At 39.0% G+C, this 24496-nt stretch overlaps 3 protein-coding genes across 4 annotated transcripts; 2 read left to right on the top strand and 1 right to left on the bottom strand.

The window, feature by feature from the left end:
• The first annotated feature begins 353 nt into the window (after window positions 1-353).
• Window positions 354-3582, top strand: LOC144710709 (uncharacterized). Its single transcript, XM_078584541.1, has 3 exons — window positions 354-665; window positions 1441-1837; window positions 2681-3582. The coding sequence occupies exons 1-3, from the start codon at window positions 500-502 to the stop codon at window positions 3381-3383; spliced, it is 1266 nt and encodes a 421-aa protein (XP_078440667.1). The 5' UTR covers window positions 354-499; the 3' UTR covers window positions 3384-3582.
• Window positions 3583-17829: 14247 nt separating this feature from the next.
• LOC144710516 (uncharacterized) lies at window positions 17830-19601 on the top strand. Of its 2 annotated transcripts, none has more exons than XM_078584322.1 (2): window positions 17830-18221; window positions 19459-19601. In XM_078584322.1, the coding sequence occupies exon 1, from the start codon at window positions 17851-17853 to the stop codon at window positions 18211-18213; it is 363 nt and encodes a 120-aa protein (XP_078440448.1). In that variant the 5' UTR covers window positions 17830-17850; the 3' UTR covers window positions 18214-18221; window positions 19459-19601. The 2 variants fall into 2 exon arrangements, with proteins under 2 accessions (XP_078440448.1, XP_078440449.1); XM_078584323.1 differs by lacking the exon at window positions 19459-19601 and adding an exon at window positions 18907-19101.
• On the bottom strand, window positions 19405-22684 carry LOC144710515 (uncharacterized). Its single transcript, XM_078584321.1, has 7 exons — window positions 22299-22684; window positions 21751-22114; window positions 21541-21663; window positions 21383-21454; window positions 21227-21292; window positions 20021-20059; window positions 19405-19920 (listed from the first exon to the last, which is right to left on the bottom strand). Exons 1-7 carry the CDS (start codon window positions 22526-22528, stop codon window positions 19753-19755), a joined length of 1062 nt encoding a protein of 353 aa, XP_078440447.1. The 5' UTR covers window positions 22529-22684; the 3' UTR covers window positions 19405-19752.
• Window positions 22685-24496: the final 1812 nt, after the last annotated feature.

The raw sequence follows: 24496 nt of genomic DNA on the forward strand, positions 1-24496 counted from the left end.
CTAAAGCGCACCGCGAATTTATGAAACTGCTTTCAGAAAATGAGATTAGGTGAGAGCCTTGTCTGCTCATCGGAAACGGAAGAAGGTGGACGATGGAGCAGTGCTGCACAGCAACCGGTTGGTCGCCCTAACTCGCCCCCGCATCCCGACAGACTCTCTGGCTCTCTCTCCCCTCTCTTCTCTCTCTTCTCTCTCTTCTCTCTCTCTCTTTGTTTGTGTGTGTCACTCAGAGGACCACATGCAGCGGCTGATGGCGTAACTTTGTTTGTTTTCAGCGCCGGAGGGGATTACGCGTCAATCGCATAAAGCGAGAAGAAGTAAATCGGAGCTCTGCGGTGGAAGAGATAAGTATAATAATGGATGCTCGAGGAAATCAAGTCATGTTTCTACTCATCGATTCTGAACGACTCCAAATTATTTGTTATACGACGGAAAGAGAGCGAAGGGGAGAGAGAAAGAGAAGATAAATTGTTGAGAGAATCTTTGGTTTGATTCAAAGATGGCGTCGGCTTCATCAACTGCGACTGTGTATGGCCATGGAGAAGAGGAGATTGCTGATCAGATGAACCAGCTAATCTCAACGCCTGACCCTCCTCCTACTGTTGCATCTGCTCTTCTCTCTTCCCCCCCTCAGAAGCGGAGGAGGAATCAACCGGGGAGACCAAGTACAGTATCCATGAACGAAGCCTAATTTGAAACATTTTATAACACCTTTTTCATGAACTTATATTGATATCATGATCTGAATTCAACAAGAATTATGTTATCTCGTCGATTATCCCTTTCTCTATATCTTTATGTCCACGGCAGCCGTTCAGTGTTCTTGACCATTTTCCCTATCTTATTGTCTGACATGTAACGAACTTACATCTGTATCAAGATCCAAATTCATGAAGAGTAGAAGTTTTAGGGCTATTATTCTTTTTCTCTCGATCTAGCTTTATCTCCATGGGCACCTGCCAGGTGGTCTAGACGATTATCCCTTCTCACACTTCGTTTTCATGAATTACACTTATATTAAGATCCTGATGTCACCACGAATAAGTGTACTATATGATTATCCATTTCTCTTCCTATCTTTATCTCCATGGCTACCAATAAATGTTCTTGGTGATTATTACTCAGTTCTACTGTCTTTTGATGAACCTACATTTACGCAAAGATCCGAATTCATCAAGATCAAGCGTTCTAGGCGACCATCCTGTTCTCTCAGTCGATTTTTTCATAAATTTACACTTGTATCAATACCCTAATTCACGATGAATAAGTGGTCTTGGCGATTATCCCTTTCTCTCGCCTCTTTTCATGAACCTACATTTATATCGTGTTCTTTTTTATCATCCCTTTGATCTCCATGCTATCTTCAAGTAAGTTTAACTATGACTCATCGATGCGTTGATTTCTTTAGTTAATTGATCTGGATAGTCGTCTTCTTTACAGATCCAGATGCGGAGGTGATAGCTTTGTCGCCGAAGACGCTAATGGCTACAAACCGATTCGTGTGCGAGGTCTGCAACAAGGGATTCCAGAGAGACCAAAACTTAAGACTACATCGAAGAGGACATAATCTGCCTTGGAGTTTGCGACAGAAGGACAGCGGCGAGGCAAAGCAGCGAGTCTATCTCTGTCCGGAGCCCACATGCGTTCATCATGATCCTTCTCGTGCCCTCGGCGACCTCACTGGTATTAAAAAACATTACTTTCGGAAGCATGGCGAGAAGAAATGGAAGTGCGACAAGTGTTCTAAGAAATACGCTGTTCTGTCCGATCTCAAAGCCCACTCGAAGACTTGCGGTACTCGCGAGTATCGTTGCGGATGTGGCACTGTCTTCTCCCGGTATGATTATCTCCTTCCTCTTAATTATAATCGTTATCATCATGAATTTCCAAGTGGGTTTTGCGAGCATGATCTCTATCTTCATCTCGATTAAGTTGATATTTTCTTCTAAATGCGAATTATTATCCCATTCTCCCTGACTACGTGCGATAGGATTTTTTTAGTTTTCTATCAGCGAACTGCGAAATATTCTCACTTCCGTTGACTCTGTGAACCTACATTTCACAGATATGGCTCAAATATGGTAAACACATACTGAACGATGCCGGTTATCTTTTCTCAGTTCTGACCTCGGTGTTAACGTCCGGTTTCCTCCTATCTCTTCTTCCATAATCCGACCTTCGCTTTCTCCCTCTCTCTCTCTCTCTCTCTCTCTCTCTCTCTATAACTCTATCTCGCCCATGAGTCGCCTTTTTAATAAATTTCCGCAGTTTTGAACTCTCCTAGGAGAGTCAGAGGGCACTAGGTCGTGTCCCTCTGCTCTCTCTGCAGCTGGTCCAACTCCATTACGACACCACACTCTCTCTAGCCAAGAGAGAGAGAGAGCTGACATGGGTCTTACTCTTACTTCATTGAAACGTGTGACGAAATCAAGGATGACCCACGGATCATTTCACCCAGATGGTTTTCAAAGTTTCGGCAAAAACCCATCCTTCAAAGTTTCTTATTTCATCTTTCCGACAACGCTAAAAAGTCTTTCCAAATTGGGAAACGCTAAAAACGGCTTTCTTCTTCCCTTAAAGTAAATGAAAATCATTGGTAAGCGCCATCCAATCTCCCCCAGAATGAAGATTTTCATGTTTCCAGAACTTAATCTCGTTTCTCCTCTAAATCATCTTTCAGGCGTGACAGCTTCATCACCCACAGGGCTTTCTGCGACGCTCTAGCCCAGGAGAGCGCCCACGTTTACGGAACTAACTCGGGAATTAGTCTCGGATTATCTCAGATAATCTCCGCCGAAGATCTCACCACGTCGTCTCTCTTTCCCTCGGAGCAACCCAGCGGCTCTTCCTCTTCTTCCTTCAGCAGAATCCTCCCGAGTTTCAGAGGTCTTCCGCAGCCCTTGCATGGAGTAGCACAGCTTCCTCTACCGCCATATTTCAACGCTTCCTCTTCTTCAGCGAGTCTGTTCGATCTCAGCTTCTTCTCTAATGGCGGATCAGATCAATCAAGCTTTCCGATAACACAGGTTTCAGAAAAGGGAGCTGTCTCTGGAATTGGCCAGCCAGCCATGGCGAATGCACATGACGCTCGTCTCCGGAATCTGATGAGCTCGCTGGCAGAGGGGAACGTTGGAGTGGGTCTAGATCGGGGAGCCGATGAATGTGAGCCGTTCAGGAGGGTCTCTGGCAAGCAAGGTTTCTCCCAGATGGACGGTCACGATAGCGCCACGGGGTTCACCAGGGATTTTCTTGGAGTTGGAGGCATGCTGAGAGGGGTTGGCTCAGAGAGAGACCAAATCGGTGGCGTTGACTTTTTGCCCTTTGACTCCGAGTTGACATCACCGCCGACGGGTAGACCTTTCCCTGGAAGCGGGTGGCGGTGAGCAGGAGAGAGAAGCTCCACCCTAGGATTGATTCTCTCTCTTCAGTTCATCTCTTTCTCTCTCTGAATTCCTGGGTTGGCTGGATAATTTGGCATATTGACGTGAAGTCAACTTGAAGCCTATAGTGAGGGGGATTGGAAAGATCTGTTGGATCTTTTATAATTTTGAGGGAGAAATTCCAAGTTGATGTCATTCTCTATCTTTTGGTAATCTCTTTATCGCTCCCAGATATCAAGTTGGCTAGATAATTTTTTTTATCAACTTCAAAACAACTGAACCTAGGGTTGCATGGTCGTCTCACAGTTTGACTTTTTAAACCGCCGGGCCTGGGCCGCGTGCATGGGCATTTTTTTTCACTTATATACTAACATAATACAACTAATAAAAATATGACTCAGGTGGATCATTGGCCGGTAAGTTACGGTGAATAATCATGTTAGTGTCCATCATTTTTGCTGCCATTGAATTAGTAAATTAAGGACATCAGTAGATGCTACGAGCTGAGGCATGCATGCCCAATTAGAGTCCTGTGATAAGGGAAAAGTTTTATGGTTGTTGTTCAAATTTCGCCCACATCCAACCCTGATAAGACCCCGTGGGTTTTGGGCAGTAAAAAATTCATCCACTTGGGGAAATTTTTGCTCTGCACTATCCATCGATCCCTAGTTTTAACCCAGTGTGTCCTGAAATATCAGAAAGAAAATGAGAAAGGTACATTCACTCTTGTTTCATAAGAATTGAGAAACTTGAAATTGAATTTCACTATATTTCTTCATGACTTTCTCTCTCTTAAAGTTGTAGTTAATGAAGTATTTTTTATACTTTGGCCTTAACCGATTCTAGCTCCAAGAAACCTACAATTGGGTTCTAGAGGCCTTGACATTGATGACTAAATCAAAATATTCCACAACAGAAGACTTGAATAGAATCGAACGGCATTGATAAAATTATGAATCGAAGTACCTTTGCACGGATCACATCCAAGATTTCTTGGATCCCCGAGTGAGATGAGTTGAGCTGCTCAAGTGTGCAGCCTCTAGACGTATTCACGCAATCCTCACCACGTCAAATCTCCTCCTTCTCTTTGACGAGCCCCATTCTACCTCCACCGTCGTCATTACGCCATTCTGATCGCATCATGCATGTAGAGGGGTGTGGAGATAAGGGAGAAGAAGGGGAAAGGCCCCTGAACAATTCTGGCCTGGGTGAATTTCGTTCAGAGCCTTCCCCCGTTTATATTAAGTGGGTATTTTCCATAAAACCCCCAAAACTTAAGTATATTTTGGACGTCCAAAGTACCATTTGCGTGTGACCCTCTAGGCCCATGTATCAGTCTAGTTAATGACTTCAGTGGCCCAATAACGTTTATTGGACTTCCAAATTAATTAGCTATATCATCATATAGATTAATTAATGTCGGATTGATATAATCCAATCGATAGGTCGAGACTCCAACATGTGGGGTGCCAAGCTACACCTCTTGTTCTAGAAGATACAAAGGAGTGTGTATTGACTCACTTCATGGAACCTATTCATCGTCGGTTACCGTGTATGTATAGTCCCTCATCCACTTGACACTCCATGGATGAATAGGTCAACTGTCAAACCCTAATAGGTCATCTGAATTAGTAATGATGCATTCAAAAATCATCGAACAACTCTTTTCCGATATTTCACTACCTTGGACAAGGACTTCATCGCATCGTCTTCCTTGAGCTGTCACCTCTTATATCAAGAGTGGACGATCCCATCTTGACTATTCAATCATCTTCGTGAACTTCTTGATGTACCTGAACTAAGACTATTTAGAATCCCATGAGTAGGGACACGTAGGTCATAGTCAAAGTACAACTGTCCATCTACATGACATCTTTGGTGTCTCAGGTCTAAGGACTACTTATACAACCATGACGTGAATCAGCCTGATTGACAGTTCAATATAATACAATTTAGGAATTTGTACAGATCAATTTACTGAACTCTTTCCACCAAAGAGCACCCACTATCTATCCTTAGTTTCTCCACACTAATGGCTGTTGGACTGGCCATACTCATCATATGAGTGAGGCTAGATAGTGCTATTCTATCCGGATACTTTGATGTCCTTCTCGTGTATCCTTTACATAGGAATGTTTAGAACACATGCTTAAAGACTAGTGATCTCCGTAATATGCTCTCATCATAATTCACTAAGTTCGATCATGTATTCATGGACTTCATTATAAGCATCACATGTGCACTATAATGAATATGTTTGATTAATGAACATGGAACGAGATGTGGAATGTGTGATTGGCTTACCGGCCGCATATATTTCCATCACCTACCTGAATTTATGAAAAGAGGAAGAGGAAAAGTAAGTTGAGTTTTTTTTTCACAGGGAATGAAACTTCAAAATGGCGTTTGTATCTTTGTATTTCACAAAGTTTCACTTGGTAGGTATAGTTGATATCTCGATCTCTAAGCCAATAGAACTCGGTGTGTGTAATTGGAACCTACATTACGTCATGAGATGGGGAAGATCCTTTTGCTTTAGTCTGATCTGGTGAAGTAAACTAATGAGTGGACTTACAAAACCGATTGTTCATAAAAACTTCATTGTGATGTGGCGTATTGTCTTATGGATTGAGCTAAGCTAAGTTTTACTGAAAAACGAATTGGATCCAGTTGTAAAAACTTCTTTTTAATTTTGTAGCTTTTTTTAACATTGACATTATTTTTAGGTAGGGTAAGAATATGAGAACATGGTAATTCTTGCCTTGATTTTAGTAAAGGAGGTAAACTTCATTATTATGTTTTCTCTCTCTAAAATTTTAGCACACTATCATGACACACAGTGTACCAGGCCTAGTGAGAGTCTTAGGGACCATAAAACTCATTTGATCTAGCGCAGAAGCTCCCTATTCATTTTTTCTCTATATATTTCCATGTTGATTATGCAGTTTGATAGATTTGCTTAAGAATCTACCTGATCTAGAGGAGGTTAAGTGTGTAACAACAAGAACGCTTGGTCACTCAAGATTGCTTCTAGAAGATTCTCAAGTTGGCATCTTTATCTCCCTCGTACTTATTTTTATTTCTAGAAACTTTTCTATTTGGGCAGATAATTTAGAATTATAGGATACAAAATTAATCACTCAAAATTCGATGAACGGACCATAATTCAAAATGAAGGAATAAGAATAAACATTGATTTGGTTTTGATTAAAGGATAATATATCATATGAATATTAATTACCAATATGAATAAATATACTAACTATCAAATATTGATTTAACCCAATAGATAGGTTAGGTTAAGCTTCTATCTTGAGGGTTTCCAAGCTATACATTGTGCTCTAGGAGATACATATCAGTAAGTTGGCAAAACTCTTCTCTAATATTTCCACTACCCTAGCTAGGGAATTCAATCCACTTATTGAGAGCTGTGAGTCAATCTCCCCTCTTATTGAGAGCTCATGATCCTATCTTAGCCATCCAACCACCTTTGTGGACTTTTTGCCATACTGGAACTAAAGATAATTTGAAACTACTGATTAGGGATTCATATTTGGTAACCAAATCATAACTTTGCATTCACAAGATGTCTTCAACATATCAGGTCGTAGGATAACTTATATGAATATTAAATGAATCAACATGATTGGCATTTACATATACTACCATTAAGGTATTCATACAGATCAATTTATTAATATATTCCCTAAAGGGCACCCACAATTTGTCCTTAGTGTCTCTACACTAATGGCCATAGGAGCAACCATGCTATTCACAGAAGTAGGATTGTATAGTGATATTTTTCCCAGATATTTCAATGTCCGTCTTGAGTATCCTTTAAAGAGGAATCATGTTCCTAGTGGCAAAGGACTTCATTGCATCATCTTTTTTGATCTATCTCCACTTATACCATGGCTAGAGGTAACACCCAAAATTCGGTATTTATTTCAAGAAATTATCACAATTTGATGCATGTAAGGAGTTTAAAATAGAGTTATTATCATATATTACATGTTAATTAATTTTTCCAAGTGAATTATGATTTTTCTCTAATTTTCTGTTAATTTTTGAATTTTATGGAATTTACTTAAACTTGGAATAATTCTGTTTAAATGAAAATGGCAGGTTCAAAAAATTAATTGGAATGTTAATTAATGCAAATCACTGAATTTTCTAGGAATCTATTGGATTTTTTGGGAATTTATTCAAGGAAGAAATGAATTTTTAAATGGAAAAATATAATTATAAGGAAAATAAGATTTTTTAAGCAATTTCTAAAGTCAGAGGGGTTTATCTTAACTTTTCGTTGCAATTATACCCTTAAAACAGCTTTAGGTCCAGGTTGAAAGTAATTATAATAGTTTCAAGGTTTATTGCAATTAATCAGGATTTTTTAATGATTTTTAGGAAAAAAATGGAAGAGAGAGAAAACGAGAAGGGTATACACACAAATATTTTTCCGGCGACACCCATTTGCATCCACCCATTTAATCAGGGTTATGGAGCACAAGATCCCACTCCATCAAGGACGATGCTGAAGCCCACGCCATCGCCATCAACACACGCTGGCTCAAGCCCCGCCAGATCAGCACGCCAAGGCGAAGGTGAAGGTACCCTAGTAACTATGATTTTCAGGCCATATCCTCGCAATGACCCTTTTGTTTTGATCACTCTTTTGATTTCATCTGTATTTCTTTTTAGTTCCTTTTGTTGTTGGGTTTTTAAGGGAGCCCCTATCTAATGGGCCCCCTTGTTTGACCTCTTTCAAGGGGCCCATTACGATTCCCCACATAAGGGATGGAGTAGACTCCCTAATGGCTTGGTCAAGATCAAAAAAGTCAAAGTTGAAATTTTGAACGGGACGCACTACTCCACGTTCACGAGAGAGAGAGAGAGAGAGAAGGAGAAAAGAAGGAAGGAAGAGGGAGAGGGAAGGACGCTGGGGCCAGTGCTGGCCGCCGCCGCGCTGACCTGCACCTCCTCAAGGCCGCTGCCCGCGCTGCCAGACCGACCCTGCCGCTGTCGGATTGTCGACTGCCTCCGCAGCCGGGTCCCCGACCGCTACCGCCAGACTGCCTCCGCCGCTGTTGTGTCGTCGATCGCTGCAGAAGCTGGGTCTCTAACCCCCGCTGCCGTCAGGTTGCCGACTATTGTCGCTGCCGGATCGCCTATCGCCGCCACTGTCGGGTTGCTGACCGCCATCGCTGCTGGTCTGGCAATTGTAGTCGATTAGATCGCCGACCGCCATCGTCGCCGCGTCACTGCCTCGCGCCGACCGTTTGTGTCGCCTCCCGTGCCAGCCCATCCCGCTCACCGTCTGCCGTCATTCGGCCTGCCGTGTTGTCCATGCCCCATCCCTACGTCGATCTGTTCGACCGCCAACCTACGCCGCCTGGCCCGTTGCACTGTCTATGGCCCCTTCTGCCTACACCAGCATGTCCGGCTCGCTGTCTGACGCAAGCGTGCGCCTCGCGATCGAGCTGCACTGCCTCGCCTCTTTCAACTCCGCTCATGCATCACCGCTCCTAAGCCGTGCCACGCCGCCAGTCCAGCGACGCCGTGCTGCCTCCGGCACAGCTCCACCAACCCCGCCACTGGTATCTCTGCATCCACAAGGACGATGACTCTGGGACAATGTCACCGAAGAGGTACCTCGCTCCCCTAGCTCGCTCATTAATCTATCTTTTGTCGTATTCCTTTTTGATTGCACTCCACCGCGCTCGGGATAGATTAGGTGAGAGTATAAACAGAGACGAGAACGTCCAACGAGCGTCTTCCCTAGGTACGGGTCGAGCCTAATTGTTCGGGGCCGTAGACTCCTCCGTCTCTCCGAAAGGTTGGGAGGTCATTGTCACAGCCGTCGGTTCCCGCCCCAAGCACAGAGCCCGAAGAACCCCACGAGGTGGGTCCTGCACGTACATTCATCTAGGGTTTCATCGCATCATGTCGCAACTTTGTAGGTCCACAATGATGGACGACGTCTTCGATACATCACATGGACTTTCCTGTATCTTGGTATCTAAGCACCGCTTCGGTACACCACATGGACGACGACACCTTCCTCGTCCTGCATCACATGGACTTTCCTGCAAAATTTTGGGAAATTCTCTCTTTAGGGAGTAAGTTCACCTCCCGTGCAGTGCATACAGAGCGCAAGCACGCAAGGTGACACGACGCTCTTTGACTGGCCCACGGTAATAAAAGCGCACAGGTACGTACAAAGCGCTATGTACGAATTTCATTTTTTAATTTTTTCTTATTTCCTGCAGGGGGTACATGGCATGCCGAGAGAGGAAGTACCAAATGAACTTGAAATTTTGCAGCCAATCAGCATTCAATACATCATTGAGTGTAAGGAAAAAAATTAATTAAATAAATGAATATTGATCCAATGGCTATGATTGGTCAAAATTCATTTATTAATAACTTTTGATCCTGAAGTCCGCTTGAGGTGATTTGTTTATGGAATTGCTCGTCTTGACATCCTCTTTATATTGATGATTGGATCATCCTGACTTCTGGTTCCTCTGAAAAGATCGCTACATTTCCCATCCATTACGGAGAAGAAAATCTGCATTTCGCGGCAAGGTTTGCTCTCTTTCCCCCTTTTTTCCCTCATCCCTTGACATTACTCTGCCATTCAAGATCCAATGGTAGGAAAACAATCTGGATGAACAGTTTCAGAATTGAGATGTGCAAGCTGACAGACAATACGGGTCGTCCAATCGCGTCGCAGCCGATGGAAAATCACAAGACAGAATTCGACTAATTTTTGAAGCTTTTTTGTGTTTTTTAAAGAGTCTTAAAAAATCTGTCACGGTCAACCTGTCACGTCCCCCATCCAATACCCTCGTCACCATCATGTCACCTTCACAACCAGGTCTTCATCCATCACCGTCACTGCCACAGGCCCCTAAATCCGTCACCATCACCGTCACATAATCCATCACGATGGCGTCACCGTGACGTGTGTTATGATGGATGATGAATGACAACTGCCGAACCCTAATCCCAGCTAAGCTGGTCTGGAATTTCATGAACAGATGATAACATGCATCTTGTGAGTTAATTTGTTAAACCATTCAGTATTTTTAATAATGAATCCTCATGATTATGATGCTTGTTAATGTCAGTATATATTTTTTTCACCATTACCATGCCGTTCCACTAAGTCTTAATGTTTGTATTATTTATGGCTGATTATATTATTAATTCATGTTTGAACTTTTATAAGGTAACTATTTTAAACTAGTCAAAATTCTTGAGTTTTGTTATTTCAGGACTTAAGTGGATTAGTAAAAAATCAAGGAGGAGGAGAAGAATACTATAATAATAAAATAAAATTTTAAAGCGTATCTGGTTTGACTTTTCTCGTCAAACTATTAATTTTTGTAAACTAAACATATTTATATCTAATCATTTGTTCAGTTAGCACATATGTAAAAAATAAATTTAAAAACATATGGAGAAAATTTATTTAAAAAGATGTTATAAATTAAAAACATAGAAAATACTGAATTATATTATTTTCTGAATTTTTAATGAAATTTCACAAATTAATAATGCCAAAAAATAAAAATTTATTGGTGTGGGCGAATCATAGCAGCTGATGTAGAACTGATGAAAGGTAGTTATGCCACCGTGCTAAGGCTGCAACACAGGCCAATATCCTTTTGAATCCTATGGGCCATCCTCATGCCACATAGGTGTCACCAGGCTACGGCTGCAGCATAGGACCATTCGTGGATCCTATGTTGCACAAGGGTGGTGTAAGGTGTATTTTACTATTACTCACTAAGTTAATTACTATCATTTTGTGTAATCAAATTATAAAATAATATTTATACTAAACCCTCTATCTTAAGATGGATGAGTGGATGGATTGTCCAAAGGGATACAGATTTCAAGGATTTAATGTAAGCTATTTAGGATGTAGTTTTAATAGATTTAATCTTTATTAAATATGATATTTAGTGAAGATCATATTTCCAAGGTTAAATGGGGATGGTCTCTTTTAATTTTAATTTTAAATAAAAAATAGATCCATAGAGATCATAAGGGAATAAAATTGAGAATAGGGAGGTAGGAGAGAAGAGAGAATATTAATAGAATATAGGTCCTCACTTCATTCACCCTGATCCTCAAAAAAAGATCTAGAATCAGAAGTGTAATGAGATAAAGAGAGTACTTAATATAGGGTTTTTAAACAGTAATGATTGGTGAATAATATGAGGATTTAGAGGAAAGTAAAGAATAGAAAATCCTTATAATTTTTGTAGTATTATTACATTTGATAATATAATTTGATCATTAGCTAACTTCCTTCTTGAATCAAGATAATGGCTCGTACACTTCACCCTAGCCAAGGCAATTTAGGAGAGCACAAATCAAGATCAATGAAGATGGAAACTAAAAATAAAATAAAATATCAGAACAATATTTTATCCAAGGAGAGCTCTCCTTTGACTACAGACTATGGTCGAGCATCCAACACAGAAAATTAGGAAATTTCAACCAAGGGTAAGGGGGTGAGATAATTCCACTTTTTCCCCTGAGTTTTCCCTAATTTTCTTTATTTTTGAGGCTTTTCTTGTCAATCCCTATGTATGGATGGAAAGAGGATACAATGAAGAAGTAGCCCTCAAAATTTTAGCTCAATCCGACGGTTGGATCTTCAGATATTAAGCTTTGAAAATAGAGCAATTTGAGGCGTTCGATCCTTTTGGCCTTCTCTCTCCACCAAATTTGTAGAAAACCCCTCTGCTTTTGCCAAACTTTATTTGGATGCTGCTCCAAAAATATTTGGATATATGCCCCTCCATTCCTATTTCACCTGGAAAATTACGAAAATCCTCTCTTTTCTTACAAGACAAGTTAAATACCAAAAACTTCAATAAAATAGTAAATTTATGCCTGCAAAAACTATAGAGCATAATTTCGAGCCCTTTTCTTCATCTTATCCACCAAATAATTTCTATAAAAATCCATAAAAATCAGTAAATTTTAGGAGAATATAGTAAAGATAAATTTATTTCATTTTTATTATGAAAACATGCAATTATAGTCATTTTAGTGCAAATACAAATGCAATATGGATGAAATTAATACTATAAACAATATGTTATCAGGTGGCTCGCATAGGTCAAATGGATATAGGTTATTTACAACCAAAATTCACTGGAGGTATATATAATATTTTAAAACATAAATATTTCCATGTGGGACAAACATTTTGAACCTTTTTGCACGTAGACATGGAAGATCATGAGAAATCGAATGAAGATCTAATATTAGGGACTGTTCAAGAAGCAAGCACGGTGGACCCCCTGACTTACACAATGTGGCCACTCCCATCGTACCTGATGATCAATTTCATTTTATGAAATGGATAGCCAAGATCCCTCATGTTCATATGAATGTATTTATGCTTTTCTCTCTCTTCACAAAAATAGTTCCTTATAAATATGTGGTCACTCAAGTATGATTTGTGTTTCTTTGGTCAAATTCTGATTCGTAATTTTAACTTGTTCATGCTCGTCTTGGGGGAAATCTTTTTTCAATGCACCAATGTAGGAGGGAGACTTCTCACCAACATGCCGAAGTCTCCAAACATGAAAAACTACATAACAAATGAGCTTTGACCTTTATTTAAGGCCTAATTTCTGGGGGTCCTACGTTGGAAAAATGTACTATTTGTTTATTTTGAATTGAAATGAGCTAATATTGAAGTTAGATTGAAATTTCAAAGATAGTTGGATTGATCGTCATTGTTTTTCCTGAAATTTGCGCTAAAATTTTGTGACTTAGCCATGGATTTTTTACACGTTTCTGATCCAAATATTGTGATTATCAGGTAATAGATGCATTTCGAGCCCTCTTCATTGATATAAATTACTTGAAATTATGTTCAAGGTGGAGATCGCAAAATCTTTTTTTGACCACAACATTCTCATGTGAGCTAGGATTTTTAGGTTTAAACTTTTGAGATTCGTTTTGTGATATAAGAACATCAAATTTCCATTATTTTTGCCTCTTAATGACTCTCTCTTTTTGAGATTACCATCTATACCAAATTCGTATCATTTTGATATCAATTTTTTGGTGAATTCCTCGACTTTGTCTGGACATTATAAATCAGATCATCTTCTAAACCTAAAAAAATATCAATCTTTATATGATTTTTATTATTTCTCTTTATAGTATCTATAAATATAATTTTCTGTATATTATTTATCCTTTTTATGCTCAATACAACTAACGATAATGGGTAGCTCAAAATCAATGTTTTGAATTGTCCATTGATTTTTCTTCTTATTTTGAAAATAAATGATTGAACAAAGGCTTCAAATCTTCACTTTCTAAACATAGAAAAATAATAAATGCCTATGATGGGTTAACTTGCTCCATAAAGTTTGGTCTATTTCTTTATGATATTTTCATCAGTTTTAATTTAGTTGACATAGAATGGTTTTGACTTTTAATTATGCCATTATTTTTTTAATTCTCAGCTCTTTCTTTATCCACTTTGACCTAGTTTGAACAAACCATCCATTTAAGAGTCAATCCTCACACTTAGTGGCTTTGGCTTGGTCTCATCGCCATACTTGGACTTGAAGATTTCAATGAGTAAATACTACTAGTTATGACCCCACAATTTGCTCTCAGCAATAGAAATTACTAGTTCATAGTTAAAACATAATCGCCCATTCCCATGATATATTTTTATGTCTCTAGTCTACAGACCACTTACACAATCGTGACATGAATCAACTTGGTTGATAGGTATATATCATCCTACTATTCATACATAATTAATTTGTAGAACTCTTTTCCTTCAAAGAGCCTGCTATTCATCTTTAGTGTCTCCGCAGTAATACATACTGCTGATGATATGAGTCAGACTAGATACTGCTGTTATATCCAGAAATTTTGATGTCCTTCTTGACTACCCTTTGAACAAAAATATTTACAATACATTTTTAAAGACTTGGTGAACTCTATATTATGGTCCCCATCATAAACCTCCAAGCCATATTGTGTACTCATTGACTTGAATATGAGTATCATATGTATATTTTATCAATGAATACTGAACAGGAAGTAGAATGTGTGATGGGCTTATCGGCCACATATTTTTTTTCATCAATATTCTGCTTGAAAAAAAGCCAATCACTAGTAGAGAATAAACTTTTTTACCTTCTAATAATGTTCAATATACATTGAGTTACTTGTTTATCTTCCACAATGACTTCTTCGATATACATGATGTCTTTGATCAAGTGAAGTGTCATAAAAGAGTCTTAAACTTCTGATGAGACCTAGGGTCCTTTATTTGTGCAATAACAACGTTATTATCACACAAAAATTCAATATCCTCTATTATCAAATGGATTATAACAAGGTTAGTGATGATTACTTAAATCAAAATTTCTATTGGAGACATCAATTATAATGAGGTACTCAAACTTTGTCATGTTTTAGTTTGGCATGCTTAGAATTTTCTAATAGATTATACCTTCATTTTGTAAAAGATTAATGAAAACTATATAATGTCTATCATTTGAATCTCATTTAAATCTCTAATTTTTGTAATCCCTGAGTTTAAATTCTTCCTCTACATAGACTAGAAATTAATCCTTTGGCCTTATCAATACACGAAGAACGCATCTGACATCTTTTTAGTGCTCAAACTTTTAAAACATTTGTTGCAATCAGACTTATACATAGAATCTCATACATGATGGATCCAATGGTCATGGAAAATTGGACTATTTTAATCTATTTCCTCTCTTTAGAAGTATTTGATGAGATCTCTTTAAACATCAAAACTCCATCTCTATGAACACAATACCTTTATTGGAATAATCCCTTCCAAAACCCTTTTTGGTGATGGTTTCTATGTGTATGGATTGGACAAATCCTGAGAACATTATTGATCTATTTCAAGATTTCTTGCTCTCAATAACTTTATGGAAAAGATCCTTGATTGTCATTCTTTTATAGAGAATAACTTTGATACATCATTCCTAGTGAATAGAATGTCCTCCACAAAAATTATTATGAGAGTAACTGTTATCCCATTAATATTTATGTATACACAAAATTCATTTCCATTCTCAGTAAAGATATCATATTTTATCACTTTAACAAACTCACATTCCAACTTTGCAAAACTTACTCCAGTTCATCATTAGACCATTGAAACTTGCACAACTTTGATGCATACAACTTTAGGATTTATCATGTACACCTTCACCCATTTCCTAGATTTCATAATTAGGACAGGCTTCTATATTAATAAGGACTCTGACTATCTTTGTTATGGCTGCTACTCATTCTATTATAATGTATTCTTTATTTGAAATATTATTATAATCAACTTTATAATATAAAATCTTTTTTCTTATTGTCCATCTCTTTTTTTATTCCCCATGTACAACTTAGAACTTATCCCCTCTCTCTTTTATTAAATAACTACTATTTTTATATAGTATTTTATTTTATGCCTAATCAGTATCTTACTTTATCTTTTTAGTTTAAATATCTTGTAATATATGTATTTAATTATCTCCACCTGGTATCTCATGGAAGTAATTTAATTTTGAATTTCTACTAATTATACTACATAATTTTCCACTTATCATACTTAATTATATATATTTAATTCCTTATGTATTTATTATATTCATATTTATTATTATTAAGTATTAAAAGCAGAAAATTATGTATTATAATTGGTAGAAATACATAATTAAATTATTCTGTATTTATTATACTCATCTTTATTATTACTAATGCCTTGGTTTTATTCTTGACTTTTAATACAACTATTACTTATACTAAAATAAAATAAATGTTTATATTTAATAAACAAATTTATTATAATTTGCAAAAGCTATCTCTTGAATCTGACATTATTCTCCTTTCGATTATCAACATGGTATTGCACAAAAAATGGTTTGAATTGTGTAAGTGAACTTCAATGAATCATGATTATTCTCCTCGAATAGCAAGGTATGAGTTTACTATTAGTTGATTGGCTCATATGTGTAAGTGAACTTCAGTTCGCAGCTGGTAATTAAATTTTAAAACATCCCAGTTAATGATTATTCAAAATATTCTGAATGAAATATTATAATAAAACTTATGTGAGAATTGAGTGACTTAGTAAATATGCAATATTTATGCATAACCTTAAATTTAAAATATTATTTAAGTTTGAAATCAATATAGACTATTTTAAGGAATAAATTGATTGTCCTACAGCTTCTTCATCTTCTACATTTTCCAATGAAATCATGGTCAATAACCATATTTCCCAACATGGATCCTGTAGGATGAGAAATAGGGAATCCTTCCGTACTCGTGAGATATATTCCACTTACAAGGTTCAATTATTCCCAGGGCAGAGGCTAATATTTAGTATTGATTCTCATTTCACCATTCAAACCAAAGATTACCTTTATGATTAGCTGTAGATGATGACGAAAACTTAGGAGTTTAATTTAGCCACTACGATTAAGCTCATGAAAAAAACTAATATCCTTCTTTTACTTAAAGTAGGGTGGACAGGTGTTGATTCCTCTAGAACATATATATTGAGAGATAGCACACTTTATTAATACTGATTAGGGAAATCTAGTACACATTGGCCACTATGTATTTCACAAGAACAAGGTCATATCCAGAAGAAGGAGAAAACCTTGTCAATGAGCCTTCAGTATCAGCCAAATACAAGTAGATAAAAACACTTTCCAATATTCTATAAAAACATGAATGAACTAGTAAAATCAGCATTTTCCATTATGTGCTTCCCAAGAACAAGGCCACATCTAGAGGCAAGAGAAAACCCTGTCAATCAGCCCTTAGTATCAATGAAACATGAATGAACCAGTAAACTGAGCTCCGTCCATTGTGTATTTCCCAGGAACAAGGACACATCCAGAGGCAGGATAAAACCCTGTCAATTAGCCCCCACTATCAGTCAAATACAAGTAAATAAAAACACTTTCCAACCTCCTTAAAAATATACTAAGAAGCATGAATGAACCAGTAAACTCAGCATCTTCCATTGTGTATTTCCCAAGAACAAGGCCACATCCAAAGGCAGGAGAGAACCCTCAGCATTAGCCAAATATAATTGAATAAAGACCCTTTCCCAAGTACCTTAAAAGGATATATGAAACATGAATTAACCAGTAAAACTCAGCATCTTCCATCGTGTATTTCCCAAGAACAAGGCCACATCCAGAGGCAGGAGAAAACCCATTCAATGAGCCCTTAGTATCAACCAAATATAATTCAATAGAAGCCCTTTACCAAGTGCATTAAAAATGTACAACAAAACATTAATCAACAAATAATCCCAATGGCCTGCAGATAGGCGGCCTATTATATATATATATATATATATATATAATATACATATATATAATCATAGAAGCGCTGATCCTTTCACCAATTTCTAACCATGTCGGACGCCTACAAGAAAGTGAAGGGCGGGAGACTGACGTTCAAGGGCGGAGAGCTCGCGGCAATCAAATCCATCGAGAAGAAGAAGAAGAAGAAGAAGCATCAGCAGAAGCAAGAAGAAGCTGGCGAGGGCGCTGTTGATGATGAGGCGTCGGCCTCTGTAGAAGGAGTTGGGGATGCGGAGGATAAACCCGTCTTCACAATTGATGCCGCCAAGCGTATGAAGTACGAGGAGCTCTTCCCTGTCGAAACGAGGAAGTTTGGGTACGACCCAGCTAATAAATCTCGCTCTGGAGCTCGCACCGTTGAAGAAGCCCTTGATGATCGAGTGAAGAAGAAGGCCGACCGTTACTGCAAGTGATGCCACTGGTAATCGTCATGTTTTATGGCTTTGATTTAGTGTTCTCTGTGATATTTCTTCTTTAAATTGTTTGCCAGAACCGTGATTTGTTCTCCCTTCTTGCAGAATTTTGCTTTGAAGAGCATTTTTCTCTGCCGATTAGGGTTTAATCGCTTTGAATCACTCGAATGAAGTCTCGCCCTTTTCTAATAATCGGCTGTCGGTCGCTCCGGAAACGGTTTTTCTATGAATCAACGAATCGTGGGGGCTTGTTAAGATTTTTTCTGCTGCAGTTGTGATGGGTTTAAAATTTAGTTCTCTTATTTAGAGAAAATCAAATTAGTGAAACTAAACGGAAAATTCTTCTAAAAGCTCTTAACGTTTTAGTGGAGTAGATAAATAGGTAATCATGTTTCTGTGCGTACCATCGCCGTTTGCCTTTTTGTAGTATTGTTAGATTTTTATACGACATCGGGTATTTGGGGCCACTACTTCGAGAACTCTCAAATTGGATTTTCTTTTTTGAAATAAGACTCTGAAATTGGATTAAATTGTTAATGTTATGTTAGTAGAGTAGATTATAGTTAATGAGATTTATATGCGTATGTTAGAATATACAAAATTTATGCTTATGAAGAACCATCAAATTATATTTTATGTTTGGCATTCTGATTTTCTTAAAGTTTATTAGAGCTCTTTGCATCAATTTTTCAGTCTCACAAATGCACGCGGCTGGTGCATCTTAGCAACCCGTTATATCTTAAAGCGTCACATGACATTCCCCACACAAAATTAATTTCTTCTCACTAGTACCAAAGATCTGTGATCTTATTTCGGAGAAAGAAGTGCCAAAACTAAAGTATGTCAAATGTTCTGCTCGATTAATTATTTTTGGATTTTCCGAGAATCTGCACTTGCTGTTGGCCCATGAGAAATGCTTGTGATTCCGGCACCTATCCTCAGAGAAAAGCTGGAAACAAAGATTTCTGATATAATTACGGCCCCCAAATTCCCTGTGTAGAAATTTAAAGAGAATCCTCGTCGAATACATTTCTTCTATGAGCTTGGTTTTTTATCATGCATACTATCAAGTAATTTCCGTTCAAAATGGTGCGACTAGGAAAATATAAAACCTTCACTTGTCTGGATTTTTACACTTGTCAGTCACTTTTAGATGTAATCTATTTTATAGCTGCCTGCTGCGGACTGACATTCGGAGGCCATTCTTTGATTCCTTGCATAATAATACATAAATATTCACTTCAGGGATGGAATTCAAAGGGAGATGTTTATGCCGCTCATCACAACTGCATGGTAAGATGCTGATGTTCTTGGCTATTTCTGGGCCTTTCTTGAAATGTTTGAAGAATGCTTGATGAAAAAAAAAAAGGTGTTTTTTTTTTCTTAAATAGCAAATAAAGCCCGTTAATGATGCCTAAAAATCTTGAAAACAGAAAATCCTATGAAGCTGCACAAATCCCCGGCCCACTCGATTAGATCGGGTCCAGTGGGCCGTGAATTTGAGGGATAATACTCCAGTAATTATCCGGCTTATTTGATCTATCTGTACAGACACCCTCTGTAAGTGGGTGTCCAGAAGTCCGGTACGTTGTTCTCGCGGTACACTGGAGGGGTGCAGGATACTGGCACAAGGCAGAGGCCTTTGCTCTTAAGATCGGCCCCCGTCTCATTCTTCTTCCTCTCGGGGTCCTCTCTCGTTACGTGATCCTGCGTAACACCGTAAAACATGGCCTTATCTGTGAAGAAGAAGGAGAAGAAGGAGAAGGTAACTGTGGAAGAGAGGATGGTGGGGTTTCAGAGTAAGTACCTTGGGAAAGCCTGATTTCATGTAGGGGTCGCTGAGGAGCTGAGACAGCAGAATTAATATGGTTGAGATCTAGTCAGAGAGTGCATAGAGAGAAAGGAAGAACATGCAACAACGGAAGAAAGACATAGGAGGAATGGCAAGATGAAGTAGATACAAAAAAGGTTTATAAATGGATTTGGAGACCATGAAGAAAGAGAAGTAGAATGCAATAGAGACCTAGGGGAGGGTGAGAAGAAGAAGGCAAGAGAGAGATGGGAAGCTTTATAGATCGATGTAAAAGAATAAGAAGAGAGAGTGAATGTATAATTCTTTAGAGACTGAAGTTATTGGAAATGAGGCAGAAAGAAGTGGAGTACAGAAATTTTTTTTGATAAGAAGAACAAGAAAACGGAGATAGGAAGACAGACGCGACAAAGCAGATTTGTAAATTGATGGAGAGAAGAAAAATGATTGGAGAGACAGGAATAACAAATTATTTTATATAGATAATCATGAATAAGAATGAGTGTGAATAGATAGAGTGGGGAGGAGAAACAGGAAGCAGAATGACTATTAATAAACAGAGAGAGGGAGAGAAACAGGGAGAAGAATAAGTTATTATATATATATATATATATAAAGAGAGAGAGAAATAGGAAGAAGAATAAGTACATATGGAAAGAGGGAGAGAAACAGGAAGATAATGATTATATGCATCTAGAGAGAGAGAAATAGGAAGAAGAATAATTATATATTGAAAGAGGGAGAGAAACAGGAAGATGAATGATTATATGTATCGAGAGAGTGAGAGAGAAAAAAATAGGAAGAAGAACGAGTATACATATATTAGAGAGAGACAAGGAAGACGAATGAATCAATATATATGGAGAGAAAGAAACAGGGAGACGAATGAGTATCTGTATATATAGATACAGACAAACAGGAAGAATAATTAATAAATATATATGGGGAGAGAGAAGCAGGAAGAAGAGTGAGTGTATATGGAGAGAGAAACAGAAAGGATAAATAAAATACACAGATAGAAAGAGATAGGAAGAAGGAATACACATATAGTGAGAGAAACAAAAACAAGAGAAACTCCAAGTGAGAGAAAGCTTAAAAAAACGTAGATCGAAGATACACAAGCTCGGTGTTAAATATAACGATGATGGATATCTTTCGAGGAAGATAGAAATGTCAGGAAATGAATTAGACAAGACGAATCACCTGAACTTGTTCGTGGAGGTACGAGATGAAATTGATCGTCTCAAGCAACACAGACGCGGTGTCAGTCTACAATGAAAGAAGAAGAGAAAAAATTATAACAGTGTATGACCGACCTTTCTTCGACGAAGAAGAAAACCCCGTTTCTACGTACTCTACCTTTCCAAAGGGCGATACTATCTGCTGAAGTGCGGTTATCCTCTCAGCGAGCTTCACCTTCGGCACCTGCGGCTGGTACCCACATAAACCGAAAAAAAATTAAACATCTTTGTAATCACACCCCAAATAATTTCCAAGTATTTAGAGTTGAATGAAACCTTGGCCGCGGAAGTTGCAGAGCCTTCGCTCTTCGACTTCTTGGGTCGGCTTTCAGCGTTATCATCGAATCTCTTCTTCTTCACCTCGCTCGATACGCTCGACTGACTGCTGCTACGTCGAATCTGCACTTTCCAAAGATCATAACGCATCTTAATAAATAAGACAATGAAGATAACATCAGAGGATTCGAAAGCGATTATTTTGCTTACAGATGGAAACATGTCGTCTCCGATTATCCTATCTTCGCTCAGTTTCTGCTCTCTGAAATCGATCGGAGCTTGGCTAGAACAGCTTGCAAAGGAGCAAGCGTCGGAGAAGTTGCTCGAAGACGACCATGGCACTTCGCAGAAACTCGGGCTGACCAATCCGAGCTGGTTCATGCTGGCATGGCCTCCGATCGGTGAGCCGATGGACCAGCTTGTCATCAAGTCTGGTAGATTGAAGCGCCCGTTAATGGCAGCTTGCTGTGCCACCAGGCTCGTTATCTGGTTAGGGTTTTTCGAATAGTTGAAAGCCGGTTCAGAAATCTGAGAAGACAAGTTCTCCCCGTTGTTCTCTAAGTTGCCCATTCCCCTGCAATGTCCAAACCATCGTCAGAGCTTTTGAAGAGTTCTCGACACAGAATAATTGGTTTCTTTTAGGATCATAGCGCCGAAAGTAAAGGCGGATGAACAACAGGAAGCTGGGTCTTCCGCAACAAGTTAAACTGAGGCGAAAAACATTGAAATAATAATAAAGCTGAGGGGAAATAACTCACTGTATGAGCTGCCTCCAGATGCGATGATCAACCTGTTCTCCGCACAAGTCCATGGCGGCCGAGAGGTCGGAGATATGGGCGAAGTTAGAAGGGTAGATAGTGACTCCATCTTCGACTGTGGAGGTAGAATTAGGGTTAAGAGGTTGGGCATGGACGTCCCACCAGCTTGGCCCAGACGGTGCGGCGTTGCTGGGCATGGGGGGGGGCTCGGATATCTGCTGAGCCATCATGGCTTGTTCTCCTGAGAATGGCGTACAGGCGAGGGACTTAGCCGGGGAGAATGGGTTTTATGGAGGATCTAGCATTGTCATGGCTTTGTAAAGGGTCTGCGCGAATCTCGCGTGTGAGTGAGTGAGAGAAAGCCGACGATGAGGAGATAGATAGAGAATAGGGAATATGCAGCCTTGTGTTTTCCCACTCCGAATGTGTATAATAATTACTAAGGCAAAGAAAGGAGGACCTGGGGGAGCTGTCGGGTATCTCTCTCTTTCTTTTCCCTCTCTCTCTCTCTCTCTCTCTCTCTTTCTCTCTCCTTCCTCCTCTCCCTCTCTCTCTCTCTCTCAGTTTCTCTCTCCCTCCCTCTCTCCCTGTCTCTCTCTCTCTCCCTCTCTCCCTCTCTCTCTCTCTCTCTCTCTCTCCCTACCTCTCTACCTTCTCTCTCTCTCTCTCTCTCCTTCCCTCCCTCTCTCCCTTTCTCTCTCTCTCTCCTTCCCTCCCTCTCTCTCTTTGTCTCTCTCTCCCTCCCTCTCTCCCTCTCTCTTTTCCTTTCTTTCTCCCTCTTTCCTTCTCTCTCTCTCCCTCCCTCTCTCGCTTTCTCTCTCTCCCTCTCTCGTTTCCTCTCTTTCTCCCTCTCTCTATCTATGTCTCTATCTATATTTCTCGCTCTCTCTCTCTCTCTATCTCAATCTATCCCAATATATCGCAGTCTATTATTTATCTATTTATCGATCCATTTATCTATATATATTTATCTATCATCCATGTCTCTATCTCTGGCTCTATTTATCTATCAATTTTTCTGCTTATCTATACGTCAAACTCTGATCTTTCCCTCTGTGCCTCTCTCTCTCTCTATATCAATCACTGCCTATCTATAGCTCAGTCGCTGATTTCTCTCTGTCTTACTATATCAATCAATCTCTACTTATCTATCTCTCAATCTCTCAATCTCTCATCTCTCTCTGTCTATCTATCCATCTGTACCTGTTTATCTCTCAACCTCTCATCTCTCTTTCTTTACATATCTATCAATCTCTACTTTACCATCTCTCAATCTCTCATCTCTTTATCTCTTTCTTTATCTATCTATCTATCAATCTCAACTTAATTATCTCTCAATCTCTCATCTCTCTTTATCTCTTTCTTTATCTAGCTATCAACCTCTATTTACCTATCTCTCAATCTCTCATATCTCTTTCTTTACATATCTATCAATTTCTACTTTACTATATCTCAATCTCTCATCTCTTTATCTATCTATCAATCTCGACTTAATTATCTCTCAATCTCTCATCTCTCTTTATCTCTTTCTTTATCTATCTATCAATCTCTATTTACCTATCTCTCAATCTATCATATCTCTTAGAGAGTGAGAGATTTACTCAGCAATCCATACAATAGTACAGATCTCAGAGTAAACGACGGCTGTCTAAATTACACGTGTAATTCACATCTCTGGTCTTTGATAATATCGGCCATCTCTGTGGTGGGTCAACTGCCAATTCCTCAAATGGACTCAAACGTTTTTCAGAACCGATGGTTTCTTACGATTTTCTTCTCGGTATTCTTCATCGAGGTCAGCGTTTGTTTTAGGGCAAACAGGTAGAGAAACTTTCGCCAAGTCCACGCTCCTGCTACCGACAACTTGTCTCCTCTTTAGGATGCTCAACAGTGGAATGCAGCAGAACGCGTGGGCACAGGCTGGGAGGGGGTCAACTTGTCTCTCTCTCTATGGCTCACTTTCTCTGGCTCTCTCTGGATCTCTCTCTCTCTCTTTCTGACTCTCTCTCTCCCTCTGGATCCCTCTCCCTCTGGTTTTCTCTCTCTGGCTCTCTCTCTCTCTGGCACTCATTCTCACGCTCACACAAACTCTCTGTCACTCCCTCTCTCCATCTCTCACTCTCTCTTTCCCTCCCTCTCTCTTTCTCTCTCTTTCCTTCCCTCTCTCCCTCTCTCTTTCTCTCTCTTTCCCTCCCTCT

The sequence above is a fragment of the Wolffia australiana genome, chromosome 12 (genome assembly GCF_029677425.1).
Source record: "Wolffia australiana isolate 7733 chromosome 12, ASM2967742v1".
Classification (NCBI taxonomy): Eukaryota; Viridiplantae; Streptophyta; class Magnoliopsida; order Alismatales; family Araceae; genus Wolffia; species Wolffia australiana.